At 46.5% G+C, this 16450-nt stretch overlaps 1 protein-coding gene across 2 annotated transcripts in view; it reads right to left on the bottom strand.

The window, feature by feature from the left end:
- Positions 1-16450, bottom strand: part of LOC124140646 (WD repeat-containing protein 97-like) — a 56398-nt gene that overhangs the window by 12754 nt on the left and 27194 nt on the right. For both annotated transcript variants that reach the window (XM_046508444.2, XM_048397462.1), the window contains 8 exons: positions 15714-15820; positions 14577-14724; positions 13414-13489; positions 12738-12890; positions 10796-10868; positions 4311-4543; positions 3440-3673; positions 1121-1420 (listed from right to left, as the gene is read on the bottom strand). In XM_046508444.2, the coding sequence (XP_046364400.2) occupies positions 1121-1420; positions 3440-3673; positions 4311-4543; positions 10796-10868; positions 12738-12890; positions 13414-13489; positions 14577-14724; positions 15714-15820 (1324 nt within the window). The remainder of the gene's footprint in view (positions 1-1120; positions 1421-3439; positions 3674-4310; positions 4544-10795; positions 10869-12737; positions 12891-13413; positions 13490-14576; positions 14725-15713; positions 15821-16450) is intronic.

The raw sequence follows: 16450 nt of genomic DNA, 5'->3' as shown, positions 1-16450 counted from the left end.
GTTTAATGTAATGGTTGCAGTTTTTAAATATAATGTCTGCTTAATTGAAAGTAGACATGTATGCTGAAATGTTTTGAAATGTTCTTTTACATTACGAACTAACGAGAAAAAAAGGATATTTTGCACACATGGTCTGCACACATGGTATATTTAGTGAAGGTAGTTGACGTCAATAGAGGTTATCACGCGAGTGTGTTTGGGGATGGTAAATATGCTGCATTAGGAATAAACATTGTATTTAGCGAGCCTTGACGAGCTAAATACATAGTGTTTATTCCTAATACAGGATATTTACCATCCCCAAACAAACAAGCGTGATAACCTCTTTATCATATAATGTCATTCTTTAATTCTGTGCTTCAAAATTGCTTTCCCTCGCTCACAAACATTACCGAAACAGTGTGAGTTTTCCTGGAATGCGCGCATTAGTATTTATTACGTCACAGGGTAAGTGATGTGTCAGTCTGACAGTGACAGTAGCCAGTATAGTTCCAACTGAAATCTGTTTCTTATACAGTGGCGAAGCAACATATACGCAAAACAACAATGCAAGAAATGCAAGAAATAACAGAAAAAATAAGAAAACATCGAGATACCTAATAGTGTGGAACAATACAGTGTGTCGCGGTATAAAGGAAATCGATCAAAGCGTGTGAGAGAAAAAACGTGCAGCATGGACCTGCTGGTGTCATGACATGTAAAATTAAACAACTTCTCATCACCTGCCCCAGTAGCTCAGTGGGAAAACAGTGGGTTACAAAACTTAACATGACGTGTGAGGTTGCAGGTTCAATTCACGTCATGGAATTCATGTTAAAAAATTAGACTTTTAACCACTCATCAAGCACAGCTGTGTTCATATCAAGAGGCAAGTTTATAAAACGTTAATTGTAAAACCTAGGTATTACAATTGAAATATAAAACCTCAAAGCAGGTTCAGAAGTGACCCATTTCAAAACCTCGGTTTGGAAGATGAGCTGGTTACTACGTTTACCCGAGGTTGTCAGGAACCTAATGCAATATAGGGTGACACGGTGATAGGTTTATAAATTTCTGTAATACCTGTGCTAACTCTGACCCCAAGAGACCTAATTCACATGACACAAATCAAATTACTTACTTTCTCGGTACAGTTGGGAAAGTACTTCTCAAACCACTCCGTACCAATGAACTGCTTGATGAAGTTTGGTAGTGGTGTGGGTGGGGGTGGTGGAGTGGGGGTGTGGGTATCCGGGGAAGGAGACGGTGAGGGTATCGGCACTCTGGGCCTCGATACCAGCTTCCTGATCGGCTGGACAGGCTTCAGTTCTCTCTTGGGTGGTGACGGAACCCGAGGTGCTTCTGGCTGACCAGAAGACTCTGGACTCTCCCGGTCCTGGTGAGGTGATGCTGACTTTGGAGACAACACAACTTCCTCTTCCTAGCAACAAAACAAAATCAGGACATGATACTTAAATAACACTTTAAATATATGAAGGTCTAAAGACTTTTGGCTAACCAAATTAATTAAAAACAAAACAATTAATTTGTGGACCTCCATCTTTCTTTTATTTTATCATGTGAAAAAGTTGTTTGGGTTGGTAAATTTAGTGGCTAAAAATATATTGTTGATTCTGTTTAAAGTGCACAATGTTCATGATTTTCAAGTAATTAGTAGATGTATTTAATTCTCTCAGGTGTATTTAGTGAGTGAGTATGGTTTTACGCCGCTTTTAGCAATATTCCAGCAATATCACGGCGGGGGACACCAGATATTGGCTTCTCACATTGTAACCATGTCGGGAATCGAACCCGGGTCTTCAGTGTGACGAGCAAACCCTTAAACCACTAGGCTACCCGACCTCCCCTCAGCTGTATCTAAGCTCACCAGTTGCCATCAATTAGCAATCAGTGACTCTTTAGTTTGATATTCTTGTTTGCTATAAATATCAAAAGACGATCAGAGATAAGTTTGTATAATGCTAATGTATCTAATCTGTATCTAGACACTTCAACACAATCAACATATATCAATCTCAGCAACAAAGACAATTCAGGCATGACTTAACTAAGTAGTGACGCACCTGTTTGCTAATCATTTTGTTTATTCAGAATCATTTGAGAACAATGTTAAACTGTGAGCAATGTTAGAAGCATATTGTCAATATGGAAACACACTGGCCCAAGAGTGATCACGACAGAAATGCTGAAAGTATATACCAAGTACGTCTTTTGCCACAATGAAAAAGGTTCTAAAACTACATGCTACCAACAGGAAGCCTTACCTAAAACTAAGAAAAGTATGTTGATAAATTTGTGAGACAGACTTTCAAAACCTTCCACAGTGCTCACAGTTAAATACATCAACATATTTTTCAATGGAACTTTAATTTGGCAAATACCATGTTACCCATTACTGCCATCTTGTTAAAGTTCAGAAGAGTCCATCATATCCAGTCATGGTTGATTGTGTAACCAATAAAATCTTTGCCCAAGAGAAAAATTTAAACAGCTATAGTGTGTGTGAGTATTAGTGTGAATGTGTGTGTGACTAGTAATACATTTTGCAAACCCCCTCACCCATCCCTTTTTATGTAACATTTTTACATGGGCCCCTCCTCCTATAATAAATCCCCCCACTTCCCCTTTGGCAGTGTCAGTTTTTCATGGCCCCTATCAAGAAAGTCTGAGTCTGAGAAAAGTCATCTTCCGAGGCAAGTGAGTTAACTGACTATAAAAGTCCAGTTTCCACCCTTGCCGAACAAGGCTGGTATTATGGAGTTACATTTTGGCTGGACTAACGAGTCTATGCATAGTCCAATCAAAATCGCGCACCGAAATCGAAATCCGGTTCGTAAAGTGTCATGCAGATTTCGGTCGACTGCAGAATTTGCAAAGCATGTGCACCGCTAACTCGTTGTCAACAGATATTTTCTATATCTTTTCATGGTTTTAATCAAGGTGCTCACGTGATTTGATGCTGTTCGTGATGTATGACTCGTTTGATCACAATATAGATCTTGATTATCGATCAGATCGTCTTGACTGGGTGCCACCGTTTTGTTTGAAGCAAATGCAAGTGATACGAGAGTTTGGATCTGATTGGTCAATAGGAGAGGCATAGAAAGGACATTACTCGTAATAGCCACTGGTGGCGCTACGATCGAGCCCAGGAATTCCAGCCTAGTTCGGGAAGGGTGGAAACTGGACTTTTAAAGACAGTTAACTCTCTTGCCTCGGGAAGATGGAGAAAAGAGTACAGAGCAGTGATAGAAACTAACAGTTTTAGCCCACTAGTCCTATAATGATAACATATAGGAAAACCCTTAGAAAGGGCAAACTTCTACTAGTCCGTAGGACACCTTAACTATTGGGCACTTTGGCAAAGACTATAGGACTAGTGCCAATTTCTAACGCTACAGAGGTGTATCGGTTAACATACCTGTTGGGTATAACCTACCTTAGGAGAAGGGGTCCGTGTCATGATGCTCTGCATCTTGGACATGAGAGATGATGACTTGACCGATGTACGACGAGACCCCGCCCCATCTGGCTGTGGACTGGTTGGTGTTCCTAGTCCATCCTCATCTTCATCATCATCATCATCACCCCAGTCAAACACTCTCACAGTATCGACATCCTCACCAGTAGCAAATGTGACTGACTTCATTTCTCCCAAGGATGGGTCGTTGTTCTGTGGTACAATTGAGGCCTTGATTGTAACATCTCAGATATTGTGCTGCTAATTTGCAATAGATTTGCCATGTCTTTTGGGGTAGACTTCTACCCGTCTGAATAGGGATAACAACAAAATATCACAGATGTCCAACTTAGAGACAGTGCTGACTTACTGATGCAAACTTCCTATTTCTATTCTTCTTATATCTATTCAACATTTTGGTACAGATGCTTGTGTCATTATGAGGTGAGGTGAAATGGGGTTAAACGTCGCATCCAAGATTATTTCACTTATATAGCAAAGTGCATGCATGTGTGTATGGCTGCTTGAACTAGTCCGGAATGATGACAATTTTTTAGTGCCAGCCCACTGAGATACCATGCTGCAGTTTAACATGAATATCCCAATCAGACATAGAATACTTGCTCTGAGCCGACCAGTCCTTGGTTTAGCCCCTTAATGCCGAGCGCCAGGCAGGGTAACAAGTACCATCTTTTAACGTCTTTTGGTTTGAGGCGTGAGGGGATCGAACCCCGGACCTACCGCTCTCCGGGTGGACGCTCTACCACTAGACCATGGAGGCCGTCATACCTTTGTGAAGCAGGTTTCCCTATTAACTACAGGTTGTAAACTGTCACCGGCAGGCACCTACCTTGTTCAACTGGTTGATCTGATCAAGCTGGTCCGCTGTGAGACAGGGGGGTGCATATGTGCCCTGTCTCTCCATGTCGACCGGGCGGGGCGGGGGCCACAGCAGCTTCACCAGCACCGAGTTGGGGATGAAGCCGCCGTGGTTGATGGGGTAGGCTGGCTTCAGGGGCTTAGCTGGTGTGGAGGGACGAGGAGGGAAGAACCCGGCAGGCTCTTTAACTCCATGGAACTCCTCTGTGGAAAGAGAAACAAGGCTGTTAGTGCTACATGTTTTGATGTTGTTTTGCTTGTTGTTTAACCCTGCATAAAATCCATTTGTATGATGGTGGCCTGTAAATAAGAGTCTGAACCAGACAATGATGTGATTGTTATATTATAGGGGCGCGATAACTTGTAGAATTTTCCTATTCGGAATATTCTATAAGTAATACGTTACCACTGTTATACCGAGGCTGTTGTCTCCCACAACTGCTGCTATAGCGAAATCTACCACAGAGATCTCAATTACCTCATGCAGCACGTGCGTAGCCACCTAGCTGCCATGTGACACCCTTCACTCTTGTCTCCTGCGAGAGCAAGTGCTCGGGGGACGGACGGGCGGGCAGCAGCCCAGTGGTAACGTATTACTTATAGAATATTCCGAATAGGAAAATTCTACAAATTACATTAAGTAATACGTTACCACTGTTATACCGAGGCTGACTACCACAGTAGGCGGTGGGGAGCACCTACAACCCGAATCCTGACTGCTAGCGTTCCTTCCGACCAGCGGAAGTAAACACCAAGGCGGAAGCACTCGATGCGCATGCACCTAGCTAGGCGTTACCCTATAGGAATACCAAAGCACTGTCAAGCGCATACCGTAAGGCTCAATCGTCAATGCCAAAACGATTGGTGACTCCAAACGGCCCCACTGGATAGGTATTTCATCGCCGCAGCGGATGAGAACACTGTATCCGCGTGAGCTAAATCTTAGATCAGGTTAAACAGTCGAAAAGAGGGAAATTAATTTCCTTCAGACCGTATATCCCAGAGCAAGCCTACTTAAAGTATGCATTAGGCGCGTGACCTAATTCCAGTATTCGTAAGCATGTATCGCAAGGTTGGAATACACGACAGACAATTAAATGCATAATTGTCAAAATACAAATAAGGACAAAACACACAAAAAGCCGCCTCACCTGTGGTGTGAGTGCGCTGGTTTGCAGGACCCCCACTCCTGTACCCACGGCGTGGGAACATTGGAGACGACCCAGATTGACCACCGTGCAAGGACTGACGACTGCGGAGTTTGGAATTGCGCTGGACACACCCCCTAGATGACCGCTTGTGCCGCGATCAGCGGCCCAAGACGGTGCACCCCCTCCACGTCTTCATCAGAAACCTTTCTGAGGTAATGATTGGCAAAAACCAAGTCAGAACGCCAGTAACAACCTCGTAATATTCTGTGAACAGAGATATTCGAGTGTAGGGCAAATGTTGCCGCTAGCGCCCTGATCTCGTGCGGGTTTGACCCCGCTACCGGTAACCCCCGAGACCGGTACGCCAGATTGATGACAGAACGAAGCCACAACGCAATCGAGTTGCGAGTTATGTCAACCGTGCGATTAGGGTTACACGATATGAACAGACCGTCACGCCCTTGTCTACGTTCATTCGAAGCCTTAAGATAATACTTAAGGGCCCTAACCGGACACAGCGCTCTGTCCTCAGTATCAGCAGGATGTAAGATTTCTTTGAGGGATCTTACAGTGAATTCTCTCTCCGTTTGCCCGACTCTCTGATTCTTGGCGACGAAGCCCATGAGCAGGCCCAGGCGGACCGCTCCTTCGTCACCCCTATCGAATCGTACCTTGGCGACATCGAGTGCATGAATTTCGGATACACGTGCCGCCGTGGCAAAGGAGAGGAGAAATGCTGTTTTCCAAGTCACATGCCGGAACGAAGCACTATGCAAGGGTTCATACAGAGCTTCCGTGAGTGATTGCAACACTAGGGAAAGATCCCAGGCCGGTGCCCGAAGGCGGCCCTTCTTAAGATCGTGCTGTTTGAAACCCTTGATAATACCCCGTATCACCGGCTCTTTGGAGAGACTGGTACCCATAGCAACGTCCCGTACCGTAGCAACGGACGAGACATAGTTGGCAATGGAACCCCCGGAGAGTTTCCGGGTCTCTCGCAAGTGAGACATGAAACGAGCAATATCCTGCACAGATACCTTATCTGGCGAATGAATGTGATGTTTACAACACCACTTCGTGAAAATAACCCAACGTGCATTATACACCTTCTGGGTAGAATCACGATGCATACTAACGTATGCCCGAGACGCCCGGCGAGAAAAACCTTTACTCCTCAGACGCTCGGTGACAACATCCACGCGTGCAGATTGAACTGCCCTGCGTTTGGATGAAGCTGACGGGTGTGAGGGTGGATCAAGAGATCCGGTCTCACAGGCAGTGGGAGTGGCGACTGCGTGACCTGGGTCAGCAAGTCGGGGTACCACGATCTGTTCGGCCACATGGGCGCGATCAGTAACATTCGACAGCGAACTCCTCGAAGCCGGCTTAGAATGTGTGGTATCAACGCTGTCGGCGGGTAAGCATAAGCGTCCAAGCCCGTCCAGTCTAACGCGAGAGCATCGTGATCGATGGCCCTCGGGTCCGGGACTGGTGATACAAACAACGGGAGTTGATTGTTGAACCGTGTTGCGAACAGGTCGACCATCGGACGACCCAAACGTTCGCACAGCCACTGAAACACCACTGGGTTCAGCATCCACTCTGTGGGGCTCGGATCCTGAGGCCTCGATAGAGCATCGGCCAGTACGTTCCGCACACCTGGGATGTGACGGGCGCGTATCTGGCACGGGACACTGTCCACCAGAGCGTAAAACTCGAACGTGAGATCGAGTAGCGAGTGACTGTGGGTTCCCCCCAGTTTGTTCACATAGGACACTACCGTCGTGTTGTCGGTCGCCAGCATGAGCCGGGCGTCGACGAGACGATGCTTCCAGTGATTGACTGCGTTGATCACTGCCTTGAACTCGAGACAATTGATGTGAAGACCTAGTTCGTCTACGCACCACAGCCCCGAGCTCACCTCCCCCTCTAGATGGGCGCCCCAGCCCACTAGAGAGGCGTCTGTATACAGGTTCAACGTGGCCCGGTAGGGCCGCATAGAGACTCCTGATAAGACATTGTAAGGGAGCGTCCACCACTCCAGATGCGGTCGGAGCCGATCCGGGAGGGCGACGGTCGCACTGTTCACCTCCGTTGCTAACAACTGGATTAAAAACCGTTGCAGCGGGCGGAGTTGGAGACGACCCCGTTCGGTGCAGTCCTGGGCTGATACAAGTAGCCCTAACAGCTGTTCCCAAAAGTGAACAGTCTGTTGCACCGCTAAGACTTTGGCAATCATCGCCTGAATTTTGTGCCACCGGTCTGGGGGGACAAATAGGCGATGGGACACCGTGTTGAACCGACCTCCGATGAACTGCAAGTTCTGAGAAGGGGTTAACTCGCTCTTGGGGAGATTGACAATCCACCCCAATTGCTCCAAGAGCCGACGTGCGAAAACGAGATGGCGTGACAGGGTGTCCGACATTCGATTTGCTACTAGCGAGTCGTCCAGGTACGCGAAGTACCGGACACCCCTCCGGTGGAGGAACCCCACTATGGGGGTGGTTAACCGGGTGAACAGCCAGGGAGCGGATGAAAGACCGAATGGGAGTACAACCCACTCGTAGTGCCTGCCTTGAAAGACAAACCTGAGATACTTCTGATGATCCGAGTGAATCGGAACATGCAGATAAGCATCCTTCAGGTCGATCGAAGCTAGCCAGTCGGCCGGCATGATCAGTGCTTTCAGGTCCGTCAAGCTCAACATTCTGAACTTGGGCGGTTTGCGCAGGTAGAACTCGTTGAACGATTTCAAGTTGTGAATCATTCTGAGTTCGGCACTGTCCTTCTTGGGAACGAGAAATATCCTGGAGTAAAACCCCGGTGTTATTTCTGGTAGAGCTAACTCCCGAACTGCCCTCTTCTCCACCAACCTGCCGATGGCATCGGCGAGGAAGGGAAGATCGGTTTCCGAATAGAAACCTGCCGACGGGGCAACGGTGAGCGGCGGATTCGCTATGAGATCGAGCCGATAGCCGTACCGAATCGTGTTGACCACCCACGGGTCGTCGAACACTTGTTCCCAATTCTCCCAGTAAGTCTGGAGTCTGGCTCCCACTGGGGAAAGAGAGGGGGGCCGGACGGGCTGCGGCAGGCGCAACTGTCCAGGGCCAAGTGACTCGGGTTCGCCTACGGGCCAACCGAAGTTGGCGCTGTCGGCATACGAACCCCTCCAATGAGAGTCACCTGGAGGGGCCCTTGCCGTCCTTAGACGACTTGGGCTTCCCCCAGTTCCCCTTCTTCCCGCGAAAGGGCTGCTGAGAACCCTTACCGGAGCCCTCAGAGCGGGGCTTCTTCCCGGAGGAAGAAGGACCCGACCCCTTAGGCCTGCCGGACGCAGCATCCTGGGGCGCGCTCCGCTTCGGAGCGGCACCCAGGCGCCTATGCAAGGACCCCACAAGATCCAGTGTGTGCCGAGAGGCCTCGGCAGACACAGCGGCCTGTTGTTCCTTCAGAACCCCAGGGATCTTGTTATTAAACAGGGTCCGAGCAGACCAAGGCTGCGAAAGGAGCACCTCCTGATTAGCAGCGTCCAACCCTGAAGCAACCAGATACGACTGGCGCCGAAGAAAATGGCACGTGCCGGAAACAAAGGCCGAAGCCCCGGCAACGTACTCCAGGGAAGCATTCAAACCGAGCAAGCAGTTGTAAATGCGCTGGTCTCGGTCCGTGGGAGAACCTTCGACCAGACTGGCCGCTGCAGCCAGGTATGTGTCTCCGTGAGACATTGCCAGCATGGAGTGTCGAGCGAGGGTGTCCAGCTGTTGCAAGGTACCTTGTGGTACCGTGGCAACCGGTGGGGCACGGACCCCCAAACGCTCCACATGGGCTTCCGCAGAAGGACCAGCCTCGGGAAAGGCAAGGTCATGTACTGGGAAAGACCCTTTTCTCCACGACGGGGGAGGTAACGGGAGACCCCGACCGGAGGCAGCCGTGAAGGCCTTCTCCAAAGAAGGCTTAATCCCGCGCAGCAAGGTTGATGCCGGGAAAGCCTTGTCGGACGTCTCGTCGTATACCTCGGAGGAACCCACGGAACCGTGGATTCCCCGCGGTATCGGCAGGGGCTTTGGCATGTCCTCGAAGAGGTCATACACCATGGCAACGCGGTCCTTAACCGATAGCGGAAGCAACGGTTCGGGGGAAGGACCGGTAACCACGGCAGCCGCCGCCGTACCGGTGGACCCCGCGTCCGAACCCGCGGCCACCGAAGAGGCCGGGGACGGAACAGCCAGCGGCCTATCTTGCGATAAGGCCGCCAGCTTGGAGTCCACAAGTTTCGACAATAATGCGGCGACGGAAGCCCCAGACAGCCCGAGGGCCGCAAGGGGATCCGCCGCAGCCGAGGAGGTGGTACCCGCACGGGGACCCCGACCGGACGAACCGGCCACCACAGGGGTGGAGACGGACTGTACATACAGCCGGTACCGCTCAAACTCCGCAGGCCCCAGACCTTCGCACAGGGTACACCGGGTGTCCCCGCAAGGAACCCTGCACCGCGGGCAACGATCGTGGGGATCCCGGGATGACAAAAACTTTCTGCACACCCCACAACTCCGAGGAGCAGGGGTAGAGGGGGTGGATACTGGGGACATATCCATGTCAGACATTGTTTGCTATAAACAAAGAACAAAACATGGTTACAACGCACGCACCACAACGATTCACAAACGAGCATTTTCACAAGAAAATAAACGAGCAATGTGAACATATAACATACACATATAACTTTTATTAAAGAAATAAGTTATGTTAACCCCCAAAACATACAAGAACAGGGGAAACGTAAAACACAACGTGCATACGCGAACCCCGCAAGTATAGAGAAAAAAGGGCGGGAAAAATTTTCCGTTTGGCGGGAAAATTATAACCAAGCGTAGCTACCGCAACGCCCCATAAAAGCACAGTTTATTAGAGAATAAACTATAATAAATATCACCAAATCTTCCAGGAACGCTTCAGCAGGAGAAAACACGTCTTGCTAAGCAGACGAAGGAGACAAGAGTGAAGGGTGTCACATGGCAGCTAGGTGGCTACGCACGTGCTGCATGAGGTAATTGAGATCTCTGTGGTAGATTTCGCTATAGCAGCAGTTGTGGGAGACAACAGCCTCGGTATAACAGTGGTAACGTATTACTTAATGTAATATGCTGTCAACCTGACCCATTAAATCGATTCTTAACATAGGTTACGGGTACCTATTCTAACCTACAATCCCCACAGGGTGTAAATGGTTTAAGATAATATTTTCACCAATATGTCACAGAGTATTGTTACATTATAACATGGCAACTAGCAGCATACATACCTTCTGCAGGTCCATCTGTCCCGTCCAGTCTCCGCTTGACCGTGTCCTCAGGGAAGGGATCATCGTCCGGCAACTGTGATTTGAATGAGAGAACGAATGGGTTGAGTGTTACTCTTGTTTAGGAATATTCCAGCAATATCACAGCAGGGGACACCAGAAATGGGCTTCATACATAGTATCTATGTGGGGAATTGAACCCAGACCTTTGTCCAAATGAGTGAATGCTTTATCCACTGGGCTACCCCAATGGCCCTGTCTATGTGGAGGGCTTTACAAAGAGCGATAAACTGGACACCGTTGTGTCGAAGTTGAAAGGTCCTACATAAATACTTTGAGTTAACCGAGGTTTGACATAACAGAAAATGATAAATAAAGAAGGAATACACAGGGACCAATCTTTAATTTTGAGACAAATGTAAGTTTGACACATCTAAGTTCAACACAACAGTGTTTGACTGTACTTAAACATTTGTTATGCGAATACATAAGGATGTCCTTTGTTCCCACACTAACAGAAAGATGATTTGAGAGAGTTTAAGCTACAGAGACAATCAGTGAGTGAATTGTACTTACTGCTGCATTGAACAAAGTGTCAGTGATATCACGGTGTGTCATGTAAGTGTCGAAAGGAAATCCAAAGTGACAGAATGAAGACATTTACAATGACTACAGAAGTGCTTACAGATCATAGATAATAATCTAAGCAGATCTACTAATCAGTGGGTGAGGGCAGCTTAAGGCTCAGTCACACATTCAGGATTTGTACTGCCGTCCTTGATAGGACCATTCCCGATTAAACTTTGCTAAAAGTCTGATCAAGATCCTGTGATTCATGGCGGGAAATTCACAAACAATCAGATATTGTTCAGAAAGTGTCCCGATTCAACCGTTTCCAGACGAATTTGTCCCGATTCTCTCGTTCTCAATCTGAATCTGATCCGATTTGTATCTTCCGCATGGTAAAAAAACTACCAAATCTGTCCTGACAGCATCCCAATTCTCCCGAATGCAATCACACAGAGATCAGACAGTGACCGGACAGTGAACCGACAAAGATGGTTTGCATTCGGCAAGATCTGGAAACAATCTGGACTCAATCGACAAGAAATGGCATTGAACAATTCATGCCCGTTCATCACAACAGTGTCCCGATCCACAGGACCACGTCCAGACAACACAAGACATTGTTACAATTTTAATCAAATACAGCAGAATCTGTCACGACATATTCACGATTGTAATCCGACTAGGCAAAATCGGCTGAGTTTTCCGAATGTTACAGGACACACCATACTGTCAGGAGTGCTTGACCGACCTCTCTGGACCTTTCCCAATCCGTAGGACTCTGTTATGAATGCATACGACTGCGTTCAGACAACGACAGGATATTCCAGATCATTGAGGATAGTAATCCAACTTTTTCACTTTTCGTGTCATAGCGCTGTCTGATCTCAAACGGGAGCCATAATCGGCACGATTATTGCCAATCGCCAGGCAGGGTAACAACAAATACCATAATTTAAGGTCCTTTGGCTAGACACAATTGGGGATCTTACCACTGACCTCCACTCTCTGGGCAGAGGCTCTAGAGAAGTAAATCGTTTCTGTGAGGCCCTGAATGTAAGAGTATGCTTATTATGCGTATGTCTAATTAGTATTCTGAATCAAACCTTCTAATTTCTGCTTAAGTCATAAACGTGAGTGAATGAGTATGGTTTTACACTGCTTTTAGCAATATTCAAGCAGTATCACGGCGAGGGACAGAAATGGGCTTCACACATTGTATCCATGTCGGGAATGGAACCCGGGTCTTCGGCGTGACGAGCGAACACTTTAACCCCCAGCAGGCTACTCGACCGCCCTGAAGTCCTAAAAGAACTTCAACAATACTATGGCTCTACCAGTGCTGGATGACTGTAAAGGGTATCCCGGCATCACTCACCTTGATCTTGGGCTTGTCATAGAACATCTTCATGTAGTTGAGGAAGGCTTCCGACTTGGTCTCCTTGGTGGCCATGGGCTTCATCTTGGCCTTCAGCTCACCATCACGGATACGAAGCAGCTCCTTCTCCCGAGCCTCAAGCTCCGAGAATGCCTGGTGCAGAGCAGACAACATTCATGATAATAATGATGATAATGGTGTATTGGTAGTAATGGCAATGATGACTGGTGGATCAGGGAAGTTGGTTTCACATTCTTCGAAGAAATTCTTAAAATGCGAAAAATCATTCTGAAATATTTCAGTTTTCTTTCAGTGACCTCTTCACTGTATATTTACTTATTACAGCCAGGAACCCTTTTGATTTGTTAAGATCATTTTTGGTGAAACCCACAAGCATGTGTATGGTGCTGACAAACCTAGAAACATTATCAGGAGAATCTGCTGTATGATCAAAGGGTTCTGGCACCGCCTAAGGGACGCAACTCTACACACTGAATAGCAGACCCTTGGATGACTGGGCCACCTGAAGGATCGACACCTTTCATGATGATGATAATGATGATGATGATGATGATGATGATGGCCTGGTAGTACATGATTCTGTCTCTAGCACCCTAACCACCAGGTTACCCCTATGTGTCATTCATCCATGTTTACTTCTAGGTGTGGAACAAACCTCCTTCTTCACAAGCTTCTCCTTTACCACTTCCTGTTCTTCCTCCTCGGACAGAAGGTCAACGAAATGCTCAAACCTGAAAAATATGGGATATATCATGGCCTTGACCTTCAATCCTTACCCAGCATTAGAAATTGGCACTCGTCCTGTAGTCCTTGCCAAAGTGCCCAATAGTTAACGTATCTTAAGGTCAAGAAGAAATTGGCCGTTTCTAAGGGTTTTGCTATATGTTATCATTGTAAGGACTAGTGGACTGAAACTGTTAGTTTCTACCGTTGCTTACCAAAACAATCTGTCAGCACAAGCTGGTGAGTGAATGTTGTTTTATGCTTGGTCAACTAAACAATGGTAGCCTGTAATCATCTGAGACGTGACTACGGAACCTGGTGGTTGATAGCATGATGCACAAACAACCAGGTTATCCTTTGTTAACCACCTATTTTCATCTTAATCGGCACTTGCAGCAAATATGGAGTATTGGGGACCTATTCTGCTCTGGAATCCATGTAGATCAATCAGTACACGAAGAAAAAAATATTGCTCCTATCAGATACAGAGTTTACAAAAAATAAGAAACTAGCAAAAGAGGAATATTAAAAACACTTCTTTGTCATCCTTGGTGTTGAAAGAAAAGATCATAATATGAATTGAGTTGTAAGGTTTCCATAGCTGGAATAGCTAAATCAGCCATTAAACTTGTAAGAGTTGTTTCCCTTGAACAACAATCCATATCAGACAAGGAAACAAGGAAAAAGATGCATTGAGCCAACCAACCATCCCCTACCACGGACAGTCAAAAGGTAATATGAGATACTGAGATGAAATAACATAAAATGAGCTTCCTGGGGCCTAAATACCATAATCTCTTCCCTGCAATAAACAGCAGACCTTTGAAGATCTGGGGTAGAATAGGTCTTCAGCAACCCATGGTTGCCGTATTAGGCAACTAGGCTTGTCGCAACTAACGGGATCTGGTCAGGCTCGCTGACTTGGGTGATGCATGTCATCATATTGCGTAGATCGATGCTCACGATGTCAGTCACTGGAATGTCTGGTCCAATTTAATTATTTACGGACTGCTGTTATATTGCTGAGTCTGACATTAAACAACAACCAAACAAACAAATCAATAAACAGCAGGAACAACAACAGTGACTGCTCACTTGAAGGAGGATTTGGAGTTCTTCAGCCTCTTCACATCCTGTTTGCTGAGCATGTTGAGGAGGTTGTCGTCATAGGCTACAGGCTCCTCACTCGGCTCCACCTCGAACTTCATCGACACCATGCGGAACTTGTAGGCTCGTGGGAGATCTTAAAATACATAATTATTACTTTGATTAAATTATGTACACATATACAAGGTTTGGTTCAAGGCATCACAAGCAGTAATCTAGCACAATCTTCAGCAAACATCTATGAATCTTTTCTTGCTGAACTTAACAAAATTTCGTTCATATCAAAGTGGATGACGCAAGGATGCAGTCAAGACAATGCTTTATGTAACACGCCCCTACAGCCCATGTGAATCATTACAGTATTCAACAAAGTCTGGGAGTCTGGCATATGTTCATGATGGCAGGTCTGAGATACGAACAAGTGTCAATAATGTTGTTCTTTTGTTATAAAACAATTACAAAACAATAAAGCCGAAGTGAAAATGTGGCTGAAGACATGTTTATAGGGACAGTATGTCGATGGTTGTGTGTATTAAAATCACACATGAAATAATTTCTGAAATAATTCAATTCTCAAACCAAAACAATAGAGCTCCGCACATGGAGATGACAACGCAAGCTCTGCGCAGAGTAAACTGGCTTCAGTCATTTTTTTATTGAATGCAAAATGTGTTTTTCTTACGGATGAGTGACAAAATACTAATTGAGAGCTTGATTAAATTAGAAGCTAGTGTTTATCAAAGCCTAAACATGCCTCAGTCTTATGAGTGGGTGAGTATGGTTTTACGCCGCTTTTAGCAATATTCCAGCAATATCACAGCAGGGGACACCAGAAATGGGCTTCACACATTGTACCCATGTCGGGAATCGAAAGCGGGTCTTTGGCGTGACGAGCGAACGCTTTAACCACTAGCTAGGCTACCCGACCGCCCCCTCAGTCTTATGAAGCCAATCACAAACAAGAGGAGAGTCTGGTAAGCTGACAAGCTTAAATCCTGCGGAGCAAAACATTTTCTCGCAGAAAAAGGCGAGCAGAACCGAATAAGCTCATGGCTATCGGCTATTGTTTACAAACATAGCTTCAGAAGAGTCGATGTCCTGTTCCTTGAGTTAGGGCTGACTTACATCTGTCATATGGTATCTTGAAGAGATGATCCCCCGTCCCAAGCAGTAGGTCTCCTTTATGGCTGCAGAACCCTATACTCAGTGGCATTGTGTTAAGCCGCAACAACCTGTAAAATTCCATTGGTAACTGATATACATAAGCTTCAGTGAGTGAGTGAGTGAGTGAGTTTGGTTTTAACGCCACTTTTAACAATATTCCAGTTATATCGCGGCGTGTCAGCTTAATGTGGGAGGAAAGCCCGAAGTGATGCAGGTCTCAGACGTTTACCACTTCGGTGAAACCCACGAGCACGTGTATGGTGCTGACAAACCTAGAAACATAATCAGGGCGAACCGGGATTCGAACCCACAATCAGAGGTTTCTGGCCTGCCCAAGGGATGCAACTCTGCACAGCAAATCGCGGCGCCTTAGACGACTGGGCCATCCGTGCCCCCTTTTTCATATGTGTATAGTTAATCTGTTTCGGCCATGACAGCTCACCATGGTCATATGATTTTATTGGTCGTTCTTTAACTTCTTTTGAGTAGTATAACAAAGAAGTCTGTATGGAATGAAAGGAGTTGTAAACTATGATTGCGCAAATCAGCGGTCAATAGCATGAGCAGCAATCCGAGCAATATTGTACTAGTGATCTGCCAGGTCAAATTCAAACTGTGCACACACACAGAAACAATTTCATTTCATATGCTCTTGATAATTGTTTAGCTACTGAGTATGTACTCATCTGTAATCTTCC

Source organism: Haliotis rufescens, unplaced genomic scaffold (genome assembly GCF_023055435.1).
Source record: "Haliotis rufescens isolate VD_foot unplaced genomic scaffold, xgHalRufe1.0.p SCAF_17, whole genome shotgun sequence".
Taxonomy (NCBI): Eukaryota; Metazoa; Mollusca; class Gastropoda; order Lepetellida; family Haliotidae; genus Haliotis; species Haliotis rufescens.
Note: the sequence above shows the minus strand (reverse complement) of the source record. Positions and strands in the feature narration are given on the sequence as shown.